This window comes from Jaculus jaculus, chromosome 2, assembly GCF_020740685.1.
Source record: "Jaculus jaculus isolate mJacJac1 chromosome 2, mJacJac1.mat.Y.cur, whole genome shotgun sequence".
Classification (NCBI taxonomy): Eukaryota; Metazoa; Chordata; class Mammalia; order Rodentia; family Dipodidae; genus Jaculus; species Jaculus jaculus.
The window spans coordinates 213,664,051-213,689,389 of NC_059103.1; the positions used below are offsets into that span (position 1 = coordinate 213,664,051).

A 25,339-nucleotide genomic window follows, 5' to 3' on the forward strand; every position below is an offset into this window, starting at 1 on the left:
ACGAGGCATGAGGGAAGCTATCTAGAGCAGAGGGAACAAGGCCACTCTTGTGGGCTAGGAAACAAAAAGCTGGAAGAGCCCTACTGCCGTAGCCCTCCCCAGAGGCTTTGTCCCTTGGGGAGGGCCAACAATCCCCACAAGGTTCTGCCAGGTTAGTGCCAGGAATGTCAGGACAGAAGTAAATTAGTGGGACAGGAGAATTTCAACCTATTTCACTGGCTCTAAGGTTGGCCCTCCCCTCACTGGGGTCTAGAGGAACAGTCCCAAGAGTATTGAGAGCAGAACCAAAGGAGCCCAAGGTTATTGTTGGGCTGTGGAGACCACAGCCACTGGAAGCTGGTCAGCTGCTTCCCAAGATGTGGCACAGGATCAGCTGCCCAGGTGGAAGCTGCCCTGCTCTGCCTCTAGCAAGAGCTCAGTTATTCCAGCCCCAGAAAGAAGGGCTGCTCCAAAGTGAGACTGCAGGAGGGCCTGAGAGCTAGGCTCCCGGGTTTCCCACCACTCCACCGTTGTCAGGAAGCCCAGCAAGCTCTGGATTTGGCTCTGTCCCAAAGCCCAGCCCAGAAGAGACAGAGAGATAGAAAAGCACAGTTTATATGGAATTGCTACACACTGTACCTTGGTTTCTACCTTTATTCCCAGAACCTGAACAACAAAGAATGAAACAAATTCAGACTCCAGCACCGTGTGACTGGTCCCCACAGATGGCCATGGCACCTACCTTGGTGCTGAAGCACTGGTACATGTTGCGGAGGATGTCTGACTCCACTCTGGCCAGCACCAGTTCACGCGGCGCCTGAGCAGCCACGTGCCCATAGCACAGGATCAGAGCACTCTTCACTCTCTCTGCCTCATGCTCACTCCGGTCCTGGGAGGCAGATAATCAGCAGCGTGTCAGTTCCTCACTCAACTGCTCTTCACGAAGCCCCAGGCTGTGGGCATGCTCTCCACGCCCCTTCAGCACTGCTGGCTAGAGCTGCCCAGCAACACCAGATGCAGCAACCAGGGGTGGCAGACCAAGTGACCAAAATGGGCCCACAGGAAACAAAGTGACAAAGGGAAAAGCTAAGCTATTGGGACCAAGGGGGTAGTAGCAGATGAAGAGTCCAGAAGGTGGCAGGATTGTAGCCTCTGAAGCCCCTTGTCCTGGGGGCCTGACTACTGACTTCTGCATTAGAAAGGGTAGGCTATGGGGCGTGGTGGCGCACACCTTCAATCCCAGCACTCGGGAGGCGGAGGTAGGAGGATCGGAGGTAGGAGGATCGCTAGGAGTTCCAGGCCACCTGAGACTAGAGTGAATTCCAGGTCAGCTTGAGCTAGAGTGAAATCCAACCCTGAAAACTTTTTAGAAAAAGAAAGAAAGAAAGAAAGAAAGAAAGGAAGGAAGGAAGGAAGGAAGGAAGGAAGGAAGGAAGGAAGGAAGGAAGGAAGGAAGGAAGGGGGAAGGAAGGAAGGGTAGGCTAGGGATGGCTCAGCGGTTAAAGGCACTTGCTGGCAAAGCCTGACAGCCCAGGTTGATTCCCCAGTGCCCACATAAAGCCAGATGCACAAAGGTGGCACATGTGTCTGGAGTTTGCAGTGACAGGAGGCCCTGGTGCACCCATATTCATTCATTCTCTCCCTCCCTCCTCTCTCTCTCTTTCTCTCAAATAAAACAAAACATAATAAAGATCGGGAGACACTAGGAAATGGAAAGACATCCCTTGTTCTTGGGTTGGACGAATCAATATTGTGGAACTGGCAATCTTACCAAAAGCAATCTACACATTTAATGTAATCCCCATCAAAATTCCAATGCATTCTTCACACAAATAGAAAAAAAAATTCAAAAATTCATTTGGGGGCTGGAGAGATGGCTTAGCGGTTAAGCGCTTGCCTGTGAAGCCTATGGACCCCGGTTCGAGGCTCAGTTCCAGGTCCCACGTTAGCCAGATGCACAAGGGGGCACACGCATCTGGAGTTTGTTTGCAGAGGCTGGAAGCCCTGGCGCGCCCATTCTCTCTCTCTCCCTCTATCTGTCTTTCTCTCTGTGTCTGTTGCTCTCAAATAAATAAATAAATAAATAATTTAAATTAAAAAAAAATTCATTTGGAAGCACAAAAACCCTCAAATATCTAAAACAATACTAGCAACAAAAATAAGGCTGGTGGTATCACCATACCTTATTTTAACCTATACTACAGAGCCATAGTAACAAAAACAGCATGGCACTGGCACAAAAGCAGACATGTAGATCAATGGAACAGAATAGAGGACCCAGATACAAGTCCAGGTAGCTATAGCCACCTGATCTTTGACAAAATGCCAAAAATACTCATTGGAGAAAAGATAGCCTCATCAGCAAATGGATTCTGGGAAAACTGGATACATATCTGTGGAAGGATGAAAATAGATTCTTCTCTCTCTCCATGCACAAGAATTAGGTCCAAATGGATTAAAGACCTTAACATCAGACCTGAAACTCTGAAAGTGCTAGAGGAAAAAGTAGGGGAAACCCTTCAACATACTGGTCTTGGCAAAGACTTTGTGAATAAAACCCCAATTGCTCAGGCAATAAAACCACAGATTAACTGCTAGGACCTCATGAAATTACAAAGATTTTGGATGGCAAAGGACACTGTGAATAAAGCAAAGAATGGGAAAAAATCTTTGCCAGCTATACATCTGATAGAGGACTTATAACTAGGATATACAAAGAACTCAAAAATTAAATAATAAGATATCAAACAACCCAATTAAAAAATGGGCTATGCCATTGTGGAAAACAGTGTGGAGGTTCCTAAAACAGCTAAAGATTGATCTACCATATGACCCAGCTATAGCACTCCTAGGCATATATCCAAAGGACTCATCTCATTTCCTTAGAAGTACATGCTCAACCATGTTTATTGTTGCTCAATTTATAATAGCTGGGAAATGGAACCAGCCTAGATGTCCCTCAACAGATGAGTGGATAATGAAGATGTGGCACATTTATACAATGGAATTCTACTCAGCAGTAAAGAAAAATGAAGTTATGATATTTGCAGAAAAATGGATGGACCTGGAAAGGATATTACTAAGTCAGGTAACCCAGGCCCAGAAAGCCAAGCGCCACATGTTCTCTGTCATATGTGGATCCTAGCTACAGATGACTGGGCTTCTGCATGAGAATGAAAATACTTAGTAGCAGAGGCCAGTAAGGTAAAAAGGAGACATAAAGGGTAGAGAAAGTAAAGGAGGAGGATACTTAATAGGTTGATATTGTATATATGTAATTACAATGATTGTAATGGGGAGGTAATATGATGGAGAATGGAATTTCAAATGCAAAAGTGTGGGGGTGGGGAGGGAGGGAATTATCATGGGATATATTTTATAATCATGGAAAATGTTAATAAAAATTAAAAAAAAAATGGGCTATGGCCGGGTGTGGTGGCGCACACCTTTAATCCCAGCACTTGAGAGGCAGAGGGAGGATTGCCATGAGTTCGAGGCCACCCTGAGACTCCATAGCGAATTTCAGGTCAGCCTGAGCTAGAGTGAGACCCTACCTCAAAAAACAAAAAAAAAGGGGGGGGGGGTACGGTGGAACTAAATAGAGAGTTCTCAAAAGAAGAAATACAGACGGCACAAAAACATCTGAAAAATGTTCAACATCCCTAGCCATCAGGGAAATGCAGGTGGTGGAAAGAATATAAGAGCCAAAGGAAGGGTAGGACTCCTTACAACATGCTCCTCCAGACACAAAATGGCCTGGATATCCATGACCTCACAGTGCCTGACACTAGCTACACAAGACCATCATAACAGGAGGAAAAGATCATGACATCAAAATAAAAGACAGAGTAACTAAGAGGGGGAGGGGGTATGATGGAGAGTGGAGTTTCAAAGGGGAAAGTGGGGAGAGGACATTACCATGAGGTATTATTTACAATCATGGAAGTTGTTAATAAAAAATAAATTAATTAAAAAAATAAATAAAAGAGGAAGAGGAAAAAAAATAAAGGTCTGGAGAGATGGCTCAGCTGTTAAGGCACTTGCCTGCAAAGCCTAATGACCCCAGTTCAATTCCCCAGTACCCACATGAAGCCAGACATACAAAAGTGGCAATGCATCTAGAGTTTGTGTGCAGTGGCTAGAGGCCCTCATGCATCCATTCTCCCTGTCTGCCTCTCTTCTCTCTCATTCTCTCTGCTTGCAAATAAATACATAAAAATATTTTTAAAGCATATAATAAAACAAAATTGAAAGGTGGTTTAGGACCTGCACAGCTAAGCCATCCCTGAGCCCCCATGACTGGAGCAGTGAGACAAAGCAGGGGGACAAGAGCTGGGCATGGTAGGGTGAGCCTGTGGCCCTGCCCTTGGGAGGCTATATACGAGCTGCTATTTCAATGAATGAAGGAATGAAGGAGCAAATGGAGAAAGAGCCGGGGTGATACAGGCAGAACAGTCCCTTCCTTAAATCAAGCTCTAAATACAGCAGTTCCCACAACAGCCTCTGCTGATCACCAATAGGCAAAGGTCAGCCTGGCCATATAGGAGGGTTCAGATTTCAGTCTCCCCACCTGCCATGGTTCAGATCTAAAATGCCTACAAAGCTCAGGTGTCCCCATAGTAGCAGCATTCAGAGAAGATTGGGTCATTGCTGGATTAATCTACTGACAGACTCATAATCTCATGTGGTTTGTGAAGTACTCTGTTATAAAAGTGCACGCGAGCTCTCTCTCTCTCTCTCTCTCTCTCTCTCTCTCTTTCTCTCTCTCCCTCTCTGTCTTTCTCTGTGTGTGTGTGTGTGCTTTTTAGCCCCATAAGGTAAGCAGCTATCCTTCACCACACCCTTGTATCACACTCTTCCTCTTCATAGGCCTAACACCAATGGCTAAGAGATCATGGACCTAGGCCTCTAAAGCTACAAGTCAAAGGAAGCTCCCCCCCCCAAGTCAGTTTTCTCAAGGCTTTTGTCAGAGACCACACCACCCAGAGCCTTTCGTTACCCACAATCAGAGGCATGCTCTGTCACCAACTGGATTTGCTTCTAGGGTGCTCTTTTGCCACCTCTGCTCAATCTTGTGAGGACAGAGCTGCCCCAAAAAGAGCAGGAACCACCTCACCCCAGATAACATGTTGCATGGGACGTGCAACTCCACTGTGCCTCTCTCCCAGACTGGAACCCCATCCTGGGTGAGGACTTTGGTACCTTAAAAATACTGAAGATGCCAATGGACTTCCTGAACATGTCTGACTTCACGAAGTCCTGCAACTGTGCCAGGGTGTCCTCGAGGTGGGTAATGGCACAGATACCAAGGCAGCAGGCAAGGCCCTGGGGAGGAAACCAGCATGCCCCCACTTGTGCATGTGGGAGAGAAACACTGACTACAATATGTGCAAACACATAATGCAAACAGTGTGCCAAGCACACATGTATCTACAGCACATTGTACACATGTGTACACACAGGCAAATGCAGGCAGTGCACCATGTGTGCACACGTGCGCACACGCACCCACGTGCTCATAGTACACCTATGCTGCGGTGCTCACTGCCCAGCAGCCCTGGGCACCAGAAGCTTCCCACCTCTCGCTCTGTGTCCTCTTGGTATCTGGCTGTCTCCAGCAGCTCTTGCAGGTGTTTTCTCACCACCTCCTTACTTGAAGCAGCGCCCAGTGTGGTTCCTATGCATTTATACAGGAAGTTCTAAAACAAAGGCAGAGAACACGGCTGCACGTGACTCCTGAGCAGTGGGCATCTGTGCTGTGGGGGCACTGCTCCTGGGGGGCAACAGTGGCAGGAGGAAGCAGGGAGTGAAAGCGCCCCCCAGCCCCTCTTAGGGCACAGGGAGAGGCCTGGGCTCACTGAGGAGCAGGCAGCAGGCAGGACCCATGTCTCCTAGCTGTCAGCCAGCGAAGAAGCTCCCAGCCTTGCTTTTCCTGGCCCAGTGAGATCCATCAGGGTCATGGGGCACAAAGGAAGGGAAGAAGACTCGAGGGATAGGAGATGGGGACTAAAGCCTATCCCCCAGTTTGCCCATCCCTGGCACCTTTTCCTGGGGTGTCCCATTGTAGCAGGGCAGCTGCTTGCACATCTCTAGGCTCAGCTGGCAGATCCACGTGTTGTCAGAAACTACTGTCAGGGTATCCCGCAGGAACTGTGGATGAAAGCACCAGTGAGGGGTTGGCTGTGGAGAGGCCCAAGGCCCGGGCGTGTCATCATATGGGAACCTCAGGGTAGCTCCAAGTAGCTGGTGAGTTATCTTTGGGCTGAGGAGTAGACAGCAGAGCAGAGCAAACCCTGGATGGGCAGCCATGTGACAGGCATGGGCACAGATGGCTAGAGACCCAGCTGGGTGGGATGGGGGGAAGAGACCACTTCTTGCAGTCAGATTGCCCAAAGCCCCTCAATGTGGTGCTAGCTGCTAGAAGGTAGGGACCCTGTCATAGCAATCTGAAGCAGACCACCATCCTCATACCCAAAAACTCCTCTACCACTAAGCCCTTCCCTCAGCCATACCACAAGGTGCTATCAGGTGACATGCCACTAGGCAGTCATGATCCCTCAGCATCTGCTGCCCAAGCCCTCCCTGCCCAGGTCCTGGTGCAGAACAGACAGACACTTGGCCTCCTCTCCCGTCTCTCACCACCAGAAGCTTTTCTTCCCATTCTTTCAGCGACAAGGATTCCTCTGTGTGCTCTGAAATGACCAGCCATCCAGTGGGCCAGGGTCCATCCAGGCAGGTCCATCCCAACATGCACAAGTGGATCACCAGCACTTCCCCGTCTCTGAGAGCTCCCAGGAGAAGCACAGGCAAAGCCCACCTCGACACAGGCTGCACCCACCTCCCCTTCCCTAGATAACACCTCTCCAGCCAGCAGATCTTTTATTGGATCACAGCTAAGATCCAAGAGTTCTTCCAACTGACAAAAGCCTGGTCTGTACCAGCCAGCCCTGATGATACTTGGCACAAGTCGGGTCAGGGGTGGCTGGTGGGCACCCATCCCCACTGGCCTCACCATCCAGGTACTCCAGCAGCAGGGGCACAGTTTTCTCCCATCGCTGGCCCAGCAAAGGGTGGATATCCCGGTGCATAACCTTCAGGAGACGCAATGCAGCTGCCCCACGCCCATCCCCCAGGTAAGGGCTGGAAGACACAACCTGAGGGAACAGGAGGGGGAGCTAACCTGAGAAGGAGCCACCTGTGCTCGCAGAGGCAGATACGGCAGGAGAGCTCCCAAGGCTACAGGGCCCCACACAAGGACTGGCTCCCTCGGGGTGAAGGAGAAGCCAGGAAACACTGGGTGGGTGACCCCCCAGTGAGAAGACAGCAGGGGTCACAGCCTGCCACAAAGGATGGGGACTCTGGGACACTGAGAGCCCAATCATCTTACAGAAGGTGCCAAGGCCAAGCAAGAACCTGAGTGTCTCCCATTAAACGCAGTGCCTGGCCGTGTGCTTCAAACAGTGAGACTCCGCTTACCAGCAGTCTTGTGGTCACAGCGTAGGGAGACGGGAGGTTGGCTGGACAAGAGACACAGAAACAGTCACAGGGTAGAGACGGGCGTGGGAGTCACATGCAGGGCACAGGCAGGGGCACAACATGGGGAAAAGTGTAAGGATGTGGGGTAGGGTCAGGCATAGGGTGGCTGGGCCTTCGCACCATGCTTGTCGTAGTGGACCAGGAAGGCATCTGCCCCTGTCTCCTGCCTCTTCAGGGCCAGATGCACAAGACTCCTGCACAGTGGGGTGAGTGCGGTGGTGAAGCGCGCCGGGGTGAGAAACTCGAGCAGGTAGGGCCAAAGGACCTACGGTGAGGAAGGCAGAGGACTGTGGTCATAGGCTGTGAGTGGGGGAGGAGGCTGCAAGGAAGCATGCGAGGACCCTGAGTAGGCAGGGCCAGAGGACCTGCGGGGCAGAGGGTCATGACCTCTGGGCCATGAGTTGGTAGGCGCAGCCTCCGGGGCACCAAAGCCTGCTCCCCATGCCTGTGAGGGGCGACGCAGCAGCCTTTGAGGAGCTCAGGTTTGGAAAGACAGTATGTTCTGCTGAGGCTGAAAAGGCCTCTAATCACTACCTAGCCACTGCCGTAGCGAGGCCGCACTGTCCCCATCACTGTTCAAGGGTCACCCAGGTCAGGGACAGGTAGGGCAGGAAACCTTGCAGAGGAAGAGCACAGGGCAACGGGCCTCAATCAGAATGTGTGTGCACTCACGTCGCTCATTCTGTCCACTGTGGTGCTGACCAGGTAGAGGGTGCGGACACTCACCGCCCGCACACTGTCTGTCACCAGGCCCTCACAATCTGCACCCGACTGCTCCGGCTGGGGAAGAGGCAAAAGAAGAGGGTCTATGGGTGGACATCCACACACAGGGTTAGCGTGAAGAAGGAAGCAAGGCAGGCCTACCCAGCATGCTCCTGAGGGTACAGTGCCAGGTGCCACAGGCAGGCACACTCAAGTCACCCTAGAAGACAGGTTTGCCTAGCTTAGTTCTCATTTCCTGCCAGCTACTGACTACACTAAAAAGTAACTTTGCCCTGACTTCACACGCTGATGTGAGGAAAGCAGGTGGGAGCCACCCACCAAGGGAAGTGCTTCCTACCAGTTCTATTTGTATCTTTACAAAATATTTTAAAACAAGGACATTAAGTACCTGGGGAAAAAGCAAAACAAAACACCTTCTAGCTGGTGTGGTGGTGCACGCCTTTAATCCCAGCATTTGGGAGGCAGAGGTAGGAGGATCATCAGGAGTTCAAGGCAACCCTGAGACTACAGAGTGAATTCCAGGTCAGCCTGGGCTAGAGTGAGACCCTACCTCAAAAAAATAACAAGCCGGGCGTGGTGGCGCATGCCTTCAATCCCAGCACTCGGGAGGCAGAGGTAGGAGGATCGCTGTGAGTTCGAGGCCACCCTGAGACTCCATAGTGAATTCCACGTCAGCCTGAGCTAGAGTGAGACCCTACCTCACAAAAAAAAAAAAAGAAAAGAAAAAGAAAAAGAAATAACAACAACAAAAAACTTAGTTTCTTTATTTTTTTAGAAGTAGAGTCTTACTCTAGCCCAGGATGACCTGGCACTCACTCTGCATTCCTACACTAGCTTTGAACTCACAGCAATCCTATCTCTGCCTCCCAAGTGCTGGGATTAAAGGCGTGCACCACCACGCCTGGCTTGCCTGCCTTTTTCTAATCATCAATGCTAGTCTAAGAAACTGAGAAGGAAGTAGGCAAAACTAGCTTGTTCTGAGGGGGATGAGCCCTGTGGTAGCAGAGAGGTGCAAGAGCCAAGGGAGGGGTGTATTCCCTTGGGTGAGGCAGAGATCAACCTGACTTCATAGAGGCAAAGGGCTGGCACTGGCTGGTTCCCTCCCCCTTCATCTGTAGTCCCCAGGGGTTTCCTTGAGCAAGAGCTTCTTACACAGATAGGGGAGGGGGACCCCCATTCTGCTAACTGCCTCCCTGCCATAGTTCTGATCCTGGTTGGGCAGAGTGGAGCTCAGTGGGCTCTTGGGACTCTTGGGGAGCTGCAGGTCTACTTGTGGGGTTGACGATGGGAACATCGGTGGCTTCTCTGAGCTCCCTCTCTCCCACGTGCAGCCACACCACAGAGACAGGCACCCACCACAGCCAGTCCTTTCTTTTCTTTCTTTTTTCCCCTCTCTCTGCTGTGCCTCTTTAGCCAGGGCAGCTAACAGCAGCTGCTGGGCAGCCAGCTCCAGCAGCAGGGTGGGGCTGGCGCCTTCACGTGGCAGCCTGATCCCACAGTCCAAAAAAAAAAAAAAGGTGGCTTTTAGTTGCTTGGTAAAAATAAGTACATACTTTTGATTTGATACTTTCTGGTCAGGTTGCTTAATGGTTAGAGACACTTGTAAGTGATTTTATCTGGTATTTTCTCGTTTGTTTCTAGCTTTAAAGAAATAAGGTGTTATTTATAGATACTTTTTTTTTTTTTTTTTTGATTTTTCAAGGTAAGGTCTTTAGTCCAGGCTGACCTGTAATTCACTCTGTAGTTTCAGGGTGACCTAGATCTCACAGTGATCCTCTTACCTCTGTCCAACAGATTTTAGCTGGGGAATAATTAACATCCTACTTACTGCAGAAGCTTTCTTTTTTTTTTTTTTTTTTTTGGTTTTCTGAGGTAGGGTCTCACCTAGTTCAGGCTGACCTGGAGTTCATTACATAGTCTCAGGGTGGCCTTGAACTCATGGCAATTCTCCTACCTCTACCTACCAAGTGCTAGGATTAAAGGCATATGCCACCACTCCTGGCTCGCCACAGAAGCTTTTGCTGATATTCTATTTAATCCAAGGTTTTTTGTTTGTTTGTTTGTTTTGTTTTATTTTGTTTTGTTACTACTACTTCAGGCTAAGACATGCTTAAAAGCTGAACGTGTCACTAAGATCAGACAAACAATTACATATCTTGAACTTCTGTAAGATTAAAAAAAGAAGACTTACAGTGAGCTAAAATTTATATTAGCAGGTATTTGTGACATAAGTATAATTTGGACTTCACATTACTGAGTTTATATTTTAGAGGATTATTGGGAACAATACAACTCTGCTGGGTATGGTGGCTCATACTTCACCAGATATTTTAGGAGATTATGGGTATGACAGGCTCCTACTGGTTGTGATGGTCGTGTCACTTAAAAAGAAGCAGCAACAACTGGACTAAGTTCCAGGCCAGCCTGCCTCAAGGCAAAGACAATAAAAATCTGCTTTAACAACTCAATAAAAATCACTCCCAGAGAGGCTGGAGAGATGGCTTAGTGGTTAAGGTGCTTGCCTGTGAAGCCTAAGGATGCAGGTTTGATTTTCCACATCCTACATAAGCCAGATGCACAAGGTGGAACATGCATCCGGAGTTTGTTTGCAGTGGCTAGAGACCCTAGGCGCCCATTCACTCTCTCTGTCTCAAATAAATAAAAATAAATCTTTTAAAAAAATTACTCCCAGATGTGTTAAATTTATTATAAGGTAGTTATCATGTTTTATCTGTACTTATAAGGCTTATACCTTTCAAAAATATATTTCAGGGGCTGGAGAGATGGCTTAGTAATTAAGGCACTTGCCTATGAAGCCTAAGGACCCAGGTTCAATTCCCCAGTACCATGTAAACCAGATGTACAAGGTGGTGAATATGTCTGGAGTTCGTCTGCAGTGGCTGGAGGCCCTAGCATGCCCATTCTCCCCTCTCTGCCTGTCTCTCTCAAATAAGTAAATTATATATATATGTATATATATATATATATATATATATATATACATACATACATACACACACACATACATACACACACACATATACACATACATACATACACATACATATATATACACACACACATACACACATTTATATATATATATATATATATATATGTACATATATATATACACACACACGCGCATATTTATACACACACACACACACTCACACACATGTAGGGCTGGAGAGATGGCTTGGTGGTTGCCTGTGAAGCCTAAGAACTCATGTTAAAGGCCAGGTGTGGTGGTGCATGCCTTTAATCCCAGCACTACAGAGTGAATCCTACCTAGGTCAGTCTGGGATAGAGCAAGACTGCACATGCACATGAGATGGCTTAGCAGTTAAGGTGTTTGCCTGCAAAGCCAAAGGACCCCAGTTTGGTTCCCCAGGATCCATGTAAACCAGCAGCACAAGGGGGCACATGTATCTGGAATTCATTTGCAGTGGCTGGAGGCCCTGACATGCCCATTCTCTTTCTCTCTCTCTCTCAATCTCTCTGCTTTTTTTCTCTCTCTAAAATAAATAATAAATATTTTTAAATATTTAAAAATATTTTTTAAATGTATAATGTAGCTATGCATGGTGGTCCCAGCACTTATAGGCAGAAGTAGGAGGATCATTGTGAGTTTGAGGTCACCCTAACACTACATAATGAGTTCTAGGTCAGCCTGGGCTAGAGTGAGACCCTGCCTTGAAAAACCAATAATAATAATAATAATAATAATAGAACTCATGTTCAAATTTCCAGGTCCCACGTAAGCCAGATGCACAGTGATGCAAGCACACAATGTCACACATGCACAGGAGGGGGCGCATGTGTCTGGAGTTCATTTACAGTGGCTGAGGGTCCCTCATTCATTCCCCCCCTCAAATAAATTAAAATATATGTACATATAGATTTCAAAGAAGTTATTTATGCCTCAAATCAATGGGTTATATAAAATCTATAGATAAGACAAGTCTGGTTGTCACTTTTCCTAGATTGCATTCATAGAGAGATTTTGGTGACGTATGTAATAAAAGGGAACTTTAGGAACTTTAAATATTCATGCTAAAATGTTTAGTTCCAAATTTGTCTGCTAAAGATGTTTCGATATAGATTTTCAATAGTAAGATAATTTTCAGGCTAAACAAAAATGAACACCATGCTTAAATTTAAGGGTTTTCTTAAAGATACTCTAAAATTTTTCTATAGGAACACAAACTTAATCTAACTTCAATTTAAATTAGATACAGGTAAAATCCTGTCCTGTGGGTCACAAGGTCATAAACAAAGGTATAATTCTCATTCTCTGGAGAGAAGTCTAACCAGATTAGACACAGACAAGACCCTATCACCTTGTATATCACAAATGGGTAAAATTCTCATTCATTTTAAATTTCCTAGGTAAAAACAAATAGGTAGTCAGGCATGGTGGTTCACACCTCTAATTCAGCACTCAGGAGGCAGAGGTAGAAGCATCACCATGAGTTCAAAGCCACCCTGAAACTCCATAATGAATTCCAGGTCAGCCTGTACTAAAGTGAGAGCCCACCTCAAAACACACACACACACACACACACACACACACACACACACACACACACACGGAGAAGAAAACAGGCACCAGCTGAGCAGCTCCAGAACAACTTCAAGCACACCCCACAGCCTCCCCTCCCTCAACCACCAACACCGGGGAACACGGGAGAACCTGGGATTCTGTGGTGGTTTGATTCAGATGTCCCCCATAAACTTAGGTGTTCTGAATGCTAGGTTCCCAGCTGATGGATATTTGGGAATTAATGCCTCCTGGAGGGACTGTATTGTTGGGGGCGGGCTTATGGGCTTTATAGCCAGTTTCCCCATGCCCGTGTTTGGCACACCCTCCTGTTGCTGTGGTCCACCTTATATTGGCCAGGGGGTGATATCCACCCTCTGCTCATGCCATCGTTTTCCCCTGCCATCGTGGAGCTTCCCCTCAAGCCTTTAAGTCAAAATAAATCTCTTTTTCCCAGAAGCTGCTCTTTGTTTGGTGATTTCTACCAGCAATGCGATCCGGACTGCAACAGATTCTAAGGGATCATGACCACCCCTCAGCCACACAGCATCACAGATGCACCAACCAAACCAGGTAGCTGAGCTCACAGCGCAACAAAGAGGGAACCAGGTGGCACTCAGCGAAGGTGAGACCAGAAGCCATCCCAAAAGCCAATAAGGCCTACTTACACTGGGTCAGTACCTGCCCCAAACCCAGGTATGCAGGGCTGCACTGGAAGTGCTGACTGCACCATCCATGTCAGGGCAGGTTATGTGTAAGATGTGACTGATGCACTCTTGGTCAGCTTTGCCATCCTTACATAAGCAGTGTTTGGAGCTGACTTTTGTTGCTTTTGATATTTCCTACTTTATAGTGCCTTTCTGTCTTTTCCTTCTATTCTTCTTGGGGGCAGGGACTCAACTTGGGCCCAGGCTGATCTGGAACCCATTAAAGACCAGAAATTCCAGTCCACAAGATTAAGGGTATACAAAGGAGAAAGTGTGTGGGGGAGGGAGGGAATTAACACGGGATTTTTTTTTTATAATCATGGAAAATGCTAATAAAAAAAAAAAAGATTAAGGGTATAGATCAGCATACACCCTTAGGGACTTTGACATTGTTAGATTATCTGTTTTAATTCCTACTCTTTTTTTTTTTCCTTTAATATATTTTTTTTTATTTGCAAGAAGAGAGAGAGGGAAAGAGGGCTTCCAACCACTGCAAATCAACTCCAAACATATAAGCCATCTTATGCATCTGCCCTACATGGGTCCTGGGGAATTGAACCTAGGTCCTTTTGCTTTGCAAGCAAATGCCTTAACCACTAAGCCATATCTTTAGCCCTTAATGCCCACTCTTGTAAAAAGACTCCCTGCTGGTTCTGATTATGTATATCACTCAGCTGAATCATAGAACTTGCTGTATTTTGTTCCATCCACTCTACTAGAATACTTGCATAGCAGGCAAACTCAACACCTAGGGCCACTTCTGCTGTTACTCTGAGAGTAATATAAGAGCCACACCTGGCACATGAAGCTCCTACCCAGAAGACATGATTTACATGTCTAAGAACACTGCAGATACTTAGAAAACCCAAGCATAGAATTAACCCAAGTTGCAAAAATAGGGCTGGAGAGATAGGGTTTTGCTCTAGCTCAGGCTGACCTGGAATTCACTATGTAGTCTCAGGGTGGCCTCGAACTCAGGGCAATCGTCCTACCTCTGCCTCCTGAGTGCTGGGATTAAAGGCGTGCACCACCACAAATATGTTTTAATATTTTTTAAAAATATAGTACAGGAAGAAGAATTTCAATCCAAAGACATAATAGGTATTTTTAACAAAATCACAGAAGAAAATTACCAAAGAAAATATATGTAAAGCTGTAAGAGAGAAACATAAAGTCACATGCAAAGGCAAGCCTCTCAGGATAACAACAGATTACTCAACACAAAATTTAAAAGCCAGAAGGCCTTGGAATGATGTATTCCAAATTCTGAAAGATAACAACTGTCAACTAAGATTACTATATCCAGAAAAGCTATCCATCAAAATTGATGGAGAAATACAGACTTTCACAACAACAACCAAAAAAAGGCCAGAGCTACAAAAAATACTTGAAGGGATCCTTTACTCTGAAGAGAAAGAAAAGCACACACAAGAGAAAACAGAAAAAAATAATCCATACTCAAAGAATAGTTAATACAAGAGAATAAAGGAAAAACAGGAAGCACTACAAAACAAGAATGGTGAGAATAAATAGACACTTTTCAATAGTAACTCTTCATATCAATGGCCTCAATGCCCTAACCAAAAGACACAGGCTTGCAGACTGGATTAAAAGGCAGGATCCTTCTGTTTGTTGTCTCCAAGAGACTCAGCTCTCCATAAAAGTCAGACACTATTTTAGAGTTGAAGAATAGAAAATGGTTATTTCAAGCAAATGAGCCTAGAAAACAGATGTTGCTATTCTAGTATCTGAAAGCACAGACTTCAAACCAACATTAATTAGGAAAGATAAAGAAGGTCACTTTGTATTGATTGAAGGAACAACTCACCAGGAGAATATTACAATTCTAAACATGTATGCATTAAACATAGGTGCTCTCAATTTGATCAAACACTATTAGATTAAGGTCACAGATAACACTAAGCACAACTGCAGTGGGTGACTTCAATACCCTACTTTTCTCAACTGACAGGTCCTCCTGGTAAAGAATAAACAGACACACATCTGGATTAAATGAGCTCATACAACAAATGGACCTAACAGATATTTACAGAACATTCCATCCAAATGCTGCAGAATACCCATTTTTCTGAGCAGCACATGGAACATTCTGTAAAATAGACCATATATTAGGACACAAAGCAAATCTTAACAAATACAGGAAAATTAAAATAATTCCTTGTGCTCTGACCACAATGAGATTAAACTACAAATCAACAATAAGAAAAACTATAGAGCATATACAAAATCATGGAAACTCAACAGTACACTATTGAATGATGAATGGGTTATTGAAGAAATCAAGAAGGAGGGCTGGAGAAGTGGCTTAGTGGTTAAGGCGTTTGCCTGCAAGGCCAGAGGAACAAGGTTCAATTTCTCAGAACCCATGTAAGCCAGATGCACAAGTGGTGCATGCATCTGGAGTTCATTTGCAGTGGCTGAGGGCCCTGGAGTACCCATTCTCTCTATCTCCCCACCTTTCTCTCTCTCAAATAAATAAAAATATTTTTAAAAAGAAATCAAGAAGGAAATTTAAAAATTCATAGAATCAAATGATAATACAACATACCAAAACCTACAAGAAACAATGAAGGTGGTCCTAAGGGGAAAATTTATATAGGGAAATTGATGAATCTGGAAAGGATTTTACTAAATGAGGTAACCCAGGCCCAGAAAGCCAAATGCCACATATTTGCTCTCATGTGTGGATCTTAGCTATAAATGTTTAGATTTGTATGTAAGTTGGAATAAAAGTCAGTAGTAGAGGCCAGTAAGTTAGAAAGGGGCATAAGGGAGGAAGGAGAGAGGACATAGATGCAGATTACTGGGGGTGCAATGGCCAACTGAGAGGTCAGGGGAAGGGATTGAGTAAAGGAAGTGTGGAAGGAAGGTTAATCAAAATTTAAGATGTGGGCTGGAGAAATGATTTAGTGGTTAAGTTGATTGTCTGCAAAGCCTAAGGACCCAGGTGCAATTCCCCAGGACCCACACAAGCCATATGTACATGGTAGCGCATGTGTCTAGAGTTCATTTGCAGTGGCGCATCCATTCTCTATCTGTGTCTTTCTCTCTCTCAAATTAACAAAAAATACTTAAAATTTCTAAGATGTTATGTATAAGCCAATAGGAAACCTACTTCTTCGCTAATGGTGCACCCAGAGTCATAGATTGTTACCACAAAAATTTCACTGCCAGGGATGGGATACGTTCCAGTGAGTTGTTGGCCAGGAGGTCATAGATTCCCCTAAAACATTACAGGCCATTACCAAGGCTCTTGGTTGCCCACTAGAACTAGATGGTAAGACCCTATTGCTGAAGACTCCACATGCTTGGGCTGCAGGTCACTGACAAATCAAGCTGCAGCTGAGCTGAAAAACTCTTCTGTGTAGACAAGCTGACAGAAAGCTGGAAAAAGCTATGCTGTATGCAGAGAGAAGTCATCAAGGGTGATAAACAGCACTGAACATTGCAAGCCTTAAGATTGGCCAGCCACGCCAGACGTGGTGGCACACGCCTTTAATTCTAGTACTCAAGAGGCTGAGGTAGGAGGATTGCCGTGAGTGTGAGTTCAAGACAATCCTGACACTACACAGTGAATTCTAGGTCAGTATGGACTATAGCAAGATAGTACCTCAGAAAAAAACGTGCCAGCTGGTGCAATAGTGGCATGTCTGTTATAGGGGAAACCAACTACTCTCTGCTTGGCCTGGAGGCCCATTCCATGGGAGGGACCTTATGCCTGGTACTAAAAAAAAATCTAGTCAAGGGCTGGAGAGATGGCATAGCAGTTGAGACATTTGCCTGCAAAGCCAAAGGACCCAGGTTCAATTCCCCAGGACCCATGTAAGCCAGATACACAAGGGGGCACATGCATCTGGAGTTCATTTGCAATGGATGGAAGCCCTGGCATGCCCATTCTCTCTCTCTCCCCCTCTCTCTCAAGTAAATAAATAAATAAAAATTAAAAAACAAAAAAACCTAGTCAAAAGCCTATAACTGTGGAGATCATAGAGGAATAACACCTCCTGTTGTCTAGCTAAATACATACATATATGCATGCATGTGTGTGTGTATGTAATACTGATCACACTAAATACATACCTGTGGTGGTTTGATTCAGGTGTCCCCCATAAACTTAGGTGTTCTGAATGCTAGGTTCCCAGCTGATGGATATTTGGGAATTAATGCCTCCTGGAGGGAGTATATTGTTGGGGGTGGGCTTATGGGCTTTATAGCCAGTTTCCCCATGCCAGTGTTTGGCACACCTTCCTGTTGCTGTGGTCCACCCTATGTTGGCCAGGGGGTGATGTCCACCCTCTGCTCATGCCATCGTTTTCCCCTGCCATTGTGGAGCTCCCCTGGAGCCTGTAAGCCAAAATAAATCTCTTTTTCCCAGAAGCTACTCTTGTTGGGTGATTTCTATCAGCAATGCGATCTGGACTGCAACAATTCCTATATGCATGTGTGTGTATAATGCTCATCAAACTAAACATGTACATATATGTTTGTGTGTGTAATGCTCATCAAACTAAATATATACATATGTGTGTGTGTAATGCTCTTCAAACTAAATACATACATATAGGTATGTGTGTGTGTGCACATAATGCTCATCAAACTAAATACATACATATATGCATGTGTGTGTAATGCTCATCAAACTAAATATATACGTGTGTGTGTAATGCTCATCAAACTAAATACATACATATATGCATGTGTGTGTAATGCTCATCAAACTACATACATGTATGTATGTGTGTGTGTAATGCTCATCAAACTAAATACATACATATAGGTATGCATGTGTGTATGTGTATAATGCTCACCAAACTAAATACATACATATGTGTGTGTGTGTAATGCTCATCAAACTACATACATATATGTACGCATGTGTGTGCATGTAATGCTCATCAAACTAAATACATACATATAGGTATGTGTGTGCATGTGTGTGTAATGCTCATCAAACTACATACATATATGTATGCTTGTGTGTGTGTGTAATGCTCATCAAACTAAATACATATATGCATGTGTTTGTGTAATGCTCACCAAACTAAATACATACATATGTGTGTGTGTGTGTAATGCTCATCAAACTAAATACATACATATAGGTATGCATGTGCATGTGTGTGTAATTCTCATCAAACTACATACATATATATGCATGTGTGTGTGTGTAATGCTCACCAAACTCAATACATACATATATGTATGTGTGTAATGCTCATCAAACTAAATACATATATATATACACGTGTGTGTGTGTGTGTGTGTGTGTGTGTGTGTAAGTGATGCTCATCAGACTGCCCCTGTAAACACTGTTCTTAAGGTTAACACCCATAAATTAATGCTCCTCTCACTTTTGGTTAGAGAAGTTTCTCTTTTCAGATGGTGGTGACCACTAGAAAGAGTTAAAAGGCACCATAATGCTGAGAAGGAAGTGAGAGAGGAGTGAGTGTGCAGCACTGAAACATCTCTATCACACCCTCCAAGGCTCAGGGTCCGTTGCAGAAGAGGTAGTGGAAAGAATGTAAGAGCCAAAAGAATGGTAGGACTACTTACAATCCAATCATTCAAACACAAAATGGTCTGGATAATCATGACCTCACAGCGCCTGACACTATCTACACAAGACTATCACAATAGGAGGAAAAGATGATGACGTCAAAATTAAAGAGAGATAGCCAGGCATGGTAGTGCACGCCTTTGGAGGCAGAGGTAGGAGGATCACCGTGAGTTCGAGGCCACCCTGAGTGAATTCCAGTCAGCCTGAGCTAGAGTGAAAACCTACCTCGAAAAACTATAACGAATAAAATAAAATTAAAAAAATAAAGAGAGACTAATTGAGGGGGGGGGGGATATGATGGAGGGTGGATTTGTGAGGAGGAAATAGGAGAGGAGAGGAAATGATCATACTTTATTGTCCCTAATTATGAAAGCTGTCAATAAAACAAAAAGAGAGCATGGTTCAGCCTACCTTGAAAAAACAAAAAAGTCTTGAAGGAACTTGTAATAGAAGGAACATATTGCCACATATGACAAACATACAGCCAACCTTATAGTAGATGAGGAAAAACTTGAAGCATTTCCACTAAAATTGGGAACAAGACAAAGTGTCCACTTTTCCCCCTCTAATTCAATAGTGGATTAAAAGAGATACAGATAAGAAGTCAAATTATCTTCATTTACAGATGACATGACACTTTACCTAAGAGATCCTAAAGACTCTATTAGAAAACTATTAGAGCTGATAAATGCTTTCAGTAAAGTAGCAGGATACAAATTAACACACAGAAATCAGTAGCCTTGCTATATACCAATAACAATTGTGCTGAGGATGAAATCAGGGAAACACTCCCATTCACAATTGCCTAAAGAAAAAAAAAATACCCTGGAATAAACCTAAGGAAGTTATGAAAACTTAAAAAAAAAAAAAAAAGCCGGGTGTGGTGGCGCACGACTTTAATCCCAGCACTCAGGAGGCAGAGGTAGGATGATCACCAAGAGTTTGAGGCCACCCTGAGACTACAGAGTGAATTCCAAATCAGCCTGGGCTACAGTGAGACCCTACCTCAAAAAACAAACAAAAAGAAAAAAATAACTCAAGATAAAATGAAGAAGTCACTAGGAAATGGAAACACATTCCGCATTCAGGAATTGGAAGAATTAATATAAAAATGGCTATCTTAGCTAAAACAGATCTACCATATGACCCAGCTATAGCATTCCCGGGCATATATCCTAAGGACTTGTTTCACTACCTTACAGATACTTGCTCAACCATGTTTATTGCCACTCAATTCACAATAGCTGGAAAATGGAACCAGCCTAGAAGTCCCTTGACTGATGAGTGGATAATGAAGATATGGCACATTTATACAATGGAGTTCTACTCAACAGTAAAGAAAAATTAAGTTCTGAAACTTGCAGGAAAATGGATGGATCTGGAAAGGATTATACTAAGTGAGGTAACCCTGACCCAGAAAGCCAAATGTCGCCATGTTCTCTCACATATGTGGATCCTAGCTACAGATAATTGGACTTCTGTGTGAGTAGGAAGAAAACTCAGTAGCATAGGCCAGTAAGCTAGAAAAGAGATATAAAGGGAATAAAAAGGAAGGGAGGGAAGGGTAGTACTTAACAGGATAGTATTGTATATATGCAGGTAGAAGAATAGATTAAAGGGGGTGAAAAGGCCTAAGTGAGGTCAGGGGAAGAGATTGAGTAAAGGAAAGGTGGAGGGAAGGTTAATCAAAATCTAAGAGGATGTAAATAAATCATATGGAATCCTCCAGTTTTGGACAATGGAACACTCAGGAGCCATAGACTGTTACTAGAAAATTTTCAGTGCCAGGGATGGGATACCTTCCAGTGAGCTGTTTGCTAGGGAGGTCCCTGATGCCCCCAAAACATTACAGGCCATTGCCGAGGCCCTTGGTTTCCCACCAGGAATGGATGGTAAGACCCTATTGCTGAAGACTCCATATACTTGGGCTGCAAGGCCACTGAGAAATCCTGCTGGAACTGAACTGATTTCTTCCATGTAGACCAGCTGACAGAAAGCTGGAAGAAGCCATTCTGCATGCAGTTCAATAGAAGAAAGAGAAATCACCAGTGAAGGTACTCAACAGTGGACACTGCAAGCCTTATATTTGGCCAACCAGGCCAAATGAGCCAATGGGTACAACAGTGGTATGTCTGCCCTCTAATTGGACTGGAGGCCTGCTCCATGGGAGGGAATACATCCCTTATACTGAAAACCTACAACAGGGGTAGTCATGAGCCCTAGAGGTGTAACGTCTGCTGCTGTCTGGCTAAACGTATATACTATGCTCACCAAACTGCCCAATAAGCACTTCTCTCAATGTTCATACCCATTTTTAATACTACTATCACTTTTCGTAGAGAACCTTCTCTTTTCAGATGGCAGTGACCTTGGTATGATTCAGAAGGCATCATGGTGCTGGGAAAAAGTGAGAGAAGAGTGCTTAGCACTGCAATATCTCATCTTCCAAGGCTCAGGGTCCATTGCAGAAGAGGTGGCAGAAAGAATAAAGAGCCAGGGCTAGAGAGATGGCATAGCAGTTAAGCGCTTGCCTGTGAAGCCTAAGGACCCCGGTTCAAGGCTCGATTCCCCAGGACCCACGTTAGCCAGATGCACAAGGGGGCGCACGCGTCTGGAGTTCGTTTGCAGTGGCTGGAAGCCCTGGCGCACCCATTCATTCTCTCTCTCTCTGCCTCTTTCTCTCTCTGTCTATAGCTCTCAAATAAATAAATAAAATAAACAAAAAAATTAAAATAAAAAAGAATATAAGAGCCAAAAGAAGGGCAGGACTCCTTAAAACATGCTCCTCCAGACATAAAATGGCCTGGATATCCATGACCTCACAGTGCCTGACACTACCTACACAAGACCATCATAATAGGAGGAAAATATGATACATCAAATTAAAAGAGAGACTGACTGAGAGGGGGAGGGGATATGATGGAGAATGGAGTTTCAAAGGGGAAAGTGAGAGGAGGGAGGGCATTACCATGGGATATTGTTTACAATCATGGAAGTTGACGATAAAAAAAGAGAGAGAGAATGGGTGCACCAGGGCCTCCAGCCACTGCAAACGAACTCCAGATGCACTCCAAATATATGTGTCCCTTGTACATCTGGCTAATGTGGGTCCTGGGAAATCAAACCTGGGTCCTTTGGCTTTGTAGACAAACGCCTTAACCTCTAAGCCATCCCTCCAGCCCGTGTGTGTGCTTTTTAAATTTTATTTATTTATTTTTGTGTCATGAAATTGGGAGCCCACATGTTCAGTACATATATATGCTTAGAATCGTAATGAACTCCTCTTGGAGTGTTCCTTTAATCAATATAAAGTGACCTTCTTTATCTTTCCTAACTAATGTTGGTTTGAAGTCTACCCTGTCAGATATTAGGATAGCAACACCTGCTTGTTTTCTAGGTCCATTTGCCTGAAATACTGTTTTTCAACATTTCGCCCTAGGATAGTGTCCATTTTCTATGGAAAGACGGGTTTCTTGAAGGCAACAAATAGAAGGATCCTAATTTTTTGTTTTTGGTTTTATTTTGTTTGTATTTTAGGTAGGGTCCCACTCTAGCTCAGGTTGACCTGGAATTCACTATGTAGTCTCAGGGTAGCCATGAGCTCTCAGTGATCCTCTCACCCCTGCCTCTCAAGTGCTGGAATTAAAGGCGTGTACCACCACTCCCACCAGGATCCTTTTTTTTAATTTGAGAGTGACAGAGAGAAAGAAGAAGATAGAGAATGGACACACCAGGACCTCCAGCCACTGCAAACGCATTCCAGACACATGTGCCCTCTTGTGCATCTGGCTAACGTAGGTCCTGGGGAATCGAGACTCGAACCAGGGTCCTTAGGCTTCACAGGCAAGCACTTAACCAGCCCAGGATCCTGCTTTTTACCCAGTGTGCAAACGAGTATCTTTGATTGGGGCTTTAAGGCCAATTCAAAGGAGAAAGTGGGGGGGGGGGAATTAACATGGGACTTTTTTTTTATAATCATGGAAAACGCTAATAAAAATTGTAAAAAAATACAAAAAAAAGAGTTATTATTGAAAAGTGTGGAGGACTTGGCACACATTCCTGTTGTTCTCCACCTGATGTTGTCAAGGAGGTGATGTCCACCCTCTACTCAGCCATCATTTTCCCCTGCAGTCATGAAGCTTCCCCTCAAGTCTGTAAGCCAAAATAAACATTTCTCTCTCTCTCCCTCTCTCCCTCCCCCCCCACACACACACAAAGAGGCTGTCTTATGAAAAACAATTTACAGAGTTAATGAAATCCCATCAAAGTTCCAATGTCATTTTTCACTGAAGTAGAAAAAACATCTTTGGGCTGGAGAGATAGATGGCTTAGTGGTTAAGGTGCTTGCCTACAAAGCCTAAGGACCAAAGTTCGATTCCCTAGTGCCCACATAAAGCCAGATGCACAAGGTGGTACATGTGTCTAGAGTTTGTTTGCAGTGGCTAGAGGCCCCAGTGTGCCCATTCTCTCTGTTTCTCTCTCTGCCTCTCTCTCGTTCACAAAATAAATAAATATTTTTTTTGTTTTGTTTTTCAAGGTAGGGGCTCACTCTAGCCCAGGCTGACCTGGAATTCACTATGGAGTCTCAGGGTGGCCTCGAACTCACAGCAACCCTCCTACCTCTGTCTCCCAAATGCTGGGATTAAAGGCGTGCGCCACCACACCCAAGAAAATTTTTTTTTTTTTTTTTTTGGTTCTTCAAGGTAGGGTCTCACTCTAGCCCAGGCTTACCTGGAATTCACTATGTAGTCTCAGGGTGGCCTCAAATACATAGCAATCCTCCTACCTCTGCCTCCTGAGTGCTGGGATTAAAGGTGTGAGCCACCACACCCGACTAAATACATATTTTTAAAAAAGAAAAACAAGGGGCTGGATATTCATGACCTCACAGTGCCTGACACTACCTACACAAGACCATCATAATAGGAGGAAAAAATGAGGATGTCAAAATTAAAGAGAGACAGCCCGGCATGGTGGCACATGCCTTTAATCCCAGCACTTAGTGGTTAAGGCGTTTGCCCACTGTAAGGTTCTGGAGTGACCAAGGACCACAGAGACAACTCTGAGGCAAAGATGGAAGTTTTTATTGGGGGGGGGGGCAGGGACATGAGCTGCCAGACTGACTCTCAAGAGCAGAGCAGTCAGCTTGGGGTTACAGATAGTGGGGTTTATAGGCTCTTCAGCTGGGGGAAGGTGAGGAAGGGAAGGAAGGAATTTCTTTGTTGAAGCTGTAATTCTCTGTTCTTTACATTACCCATAGGGTGAGACCAGAAGTGACCCAGTAAGAGATAAGGGGGCAGTAAATCTAGTCTTGGAGCCTTGTCAGGCAGGGGAGGGATAACGGCTGGACAATTTCTTGAGGAATGTGGATGACTCACTTCACCCTCCTGCTGCAGCTCCATTTTGTCCTAACACCCACAAAGCCAAAGGACCCAGGTTCAATTCCCCAAGACCCACATAAGCCAGATGCACAAGGGGGCACATGCATCTGGAGGCCCTGGCATCCCCATTCTCTCTCTCTCTCTCAAATAAATAAATAAAATTTTTAAAAAATAAAAATAAATTTAAAAACGAAAAATCTTAAAATTCATTGGAAGCACAAATAAACCTTGGATAGCCAAGGCAATCCTAAACAACAAAAATATATTTACCATACTTGATTTCAAGGTATATTACAAAGGAATAATAACAAAAATAGCATGGTACTATGACAATGAAAACAAACCTGTAGATCAGTGAAACAGGATAGAGGATCTAGATATAAATCCAGACAGCTGCAGTTGATTTATTTTACTTATTTATTTGAGTGCAAGATAAAGAGGCAGATAGATAGAGAATGGGTATGCCAAGGCTCTAGACCCTGCAAACAAACTCCAGACACATGTGCTACATTGAACATCCAGCTTTTTATGAGGGTCCTTTGGAGTCAAACCTGGGTCCTTTGGCTTTATTGGCAAGCACCTTAGCCACTAAGCTATTTCTCCAACCCAGGTATCTGATTTTTGACAAAAGCATTCAATGAAGCAAAGACAGCCTCTTTACCAAATGGTGCTGAGAAAACTGGACATCTATATGTAGAAGGATGAAAACAGATCAGCTAAAATGAGACTCTATCTCAACCCCCATGTGGTAGTTTGAATAGATGGCCTCCAATATATTCAGTGTTTTATTAGTCTGTAGTTTGCATCTGCAGCCACCTGGCTGGGGCGGATCTTAGGTGTGGTGGTAGGTTTGAGATTCCAATCTAAAGATATGCAAAGTGTGCCTAGCTGG

General features: G+C 44.7%; 1 protein-coding gene across 10 annotated transcripts in view; it reads right to left on the reverse strand.

Annotated features, from left to right (window-relative positions):
* The window catches only part of Mroh1 (maestro heat like repeat family member 1), an 80,883-nt gene that overhangs the window by 20,310 nt on the left and 35,234 nt on the right, over positions 1-25,339 (reverse strand). For 6 of the 10 annotated variants that reach the window (XM_045143254.1, XM_045143251.1, XM_045143245.1 and 3 more), the window contains 10 exons: positions 8,188-8,295; positions 7,636-7,780; positions 7,456-7,496; positions 6,992-7,133; positions 6,619-6,767; positions 6,022-6,129; positions 5,559-5,678; positions 5,182-5,304; positions 722-868; positions 619-645 (listed from right to left, as the gene is read on the reverse strand). In XM_045143254.1, the coding sequence (XP_044999189.1) occupies positions 619-645; positions 722-868; positions 5,182-5,304; positions 5,559-5,678; positions 6,022-6,129; positions 6,619-6,767; positions 6,992-7,133; positions 7,456-7,496; positions 7,636-7,780; positions 8,188-8,295 (1,110 nt within the window). The remainder of the gene's footprint in view (positions 1-618; positions 646-721; positions 869-5,181; positions 5,305-5,558; positions 5,679-6,021; positions 6,130-6,618; positions 6,768-6,991; positions 7,134-7,455; positions 7,497-7,635; positions 7,781-8,187; positions 8,296-25,339) is intronic. The other 4 variants (XM_045143250.1, XM_045143252.1, XM_045143253.1 and 1 more) reach the window with 4 other exon arrangements.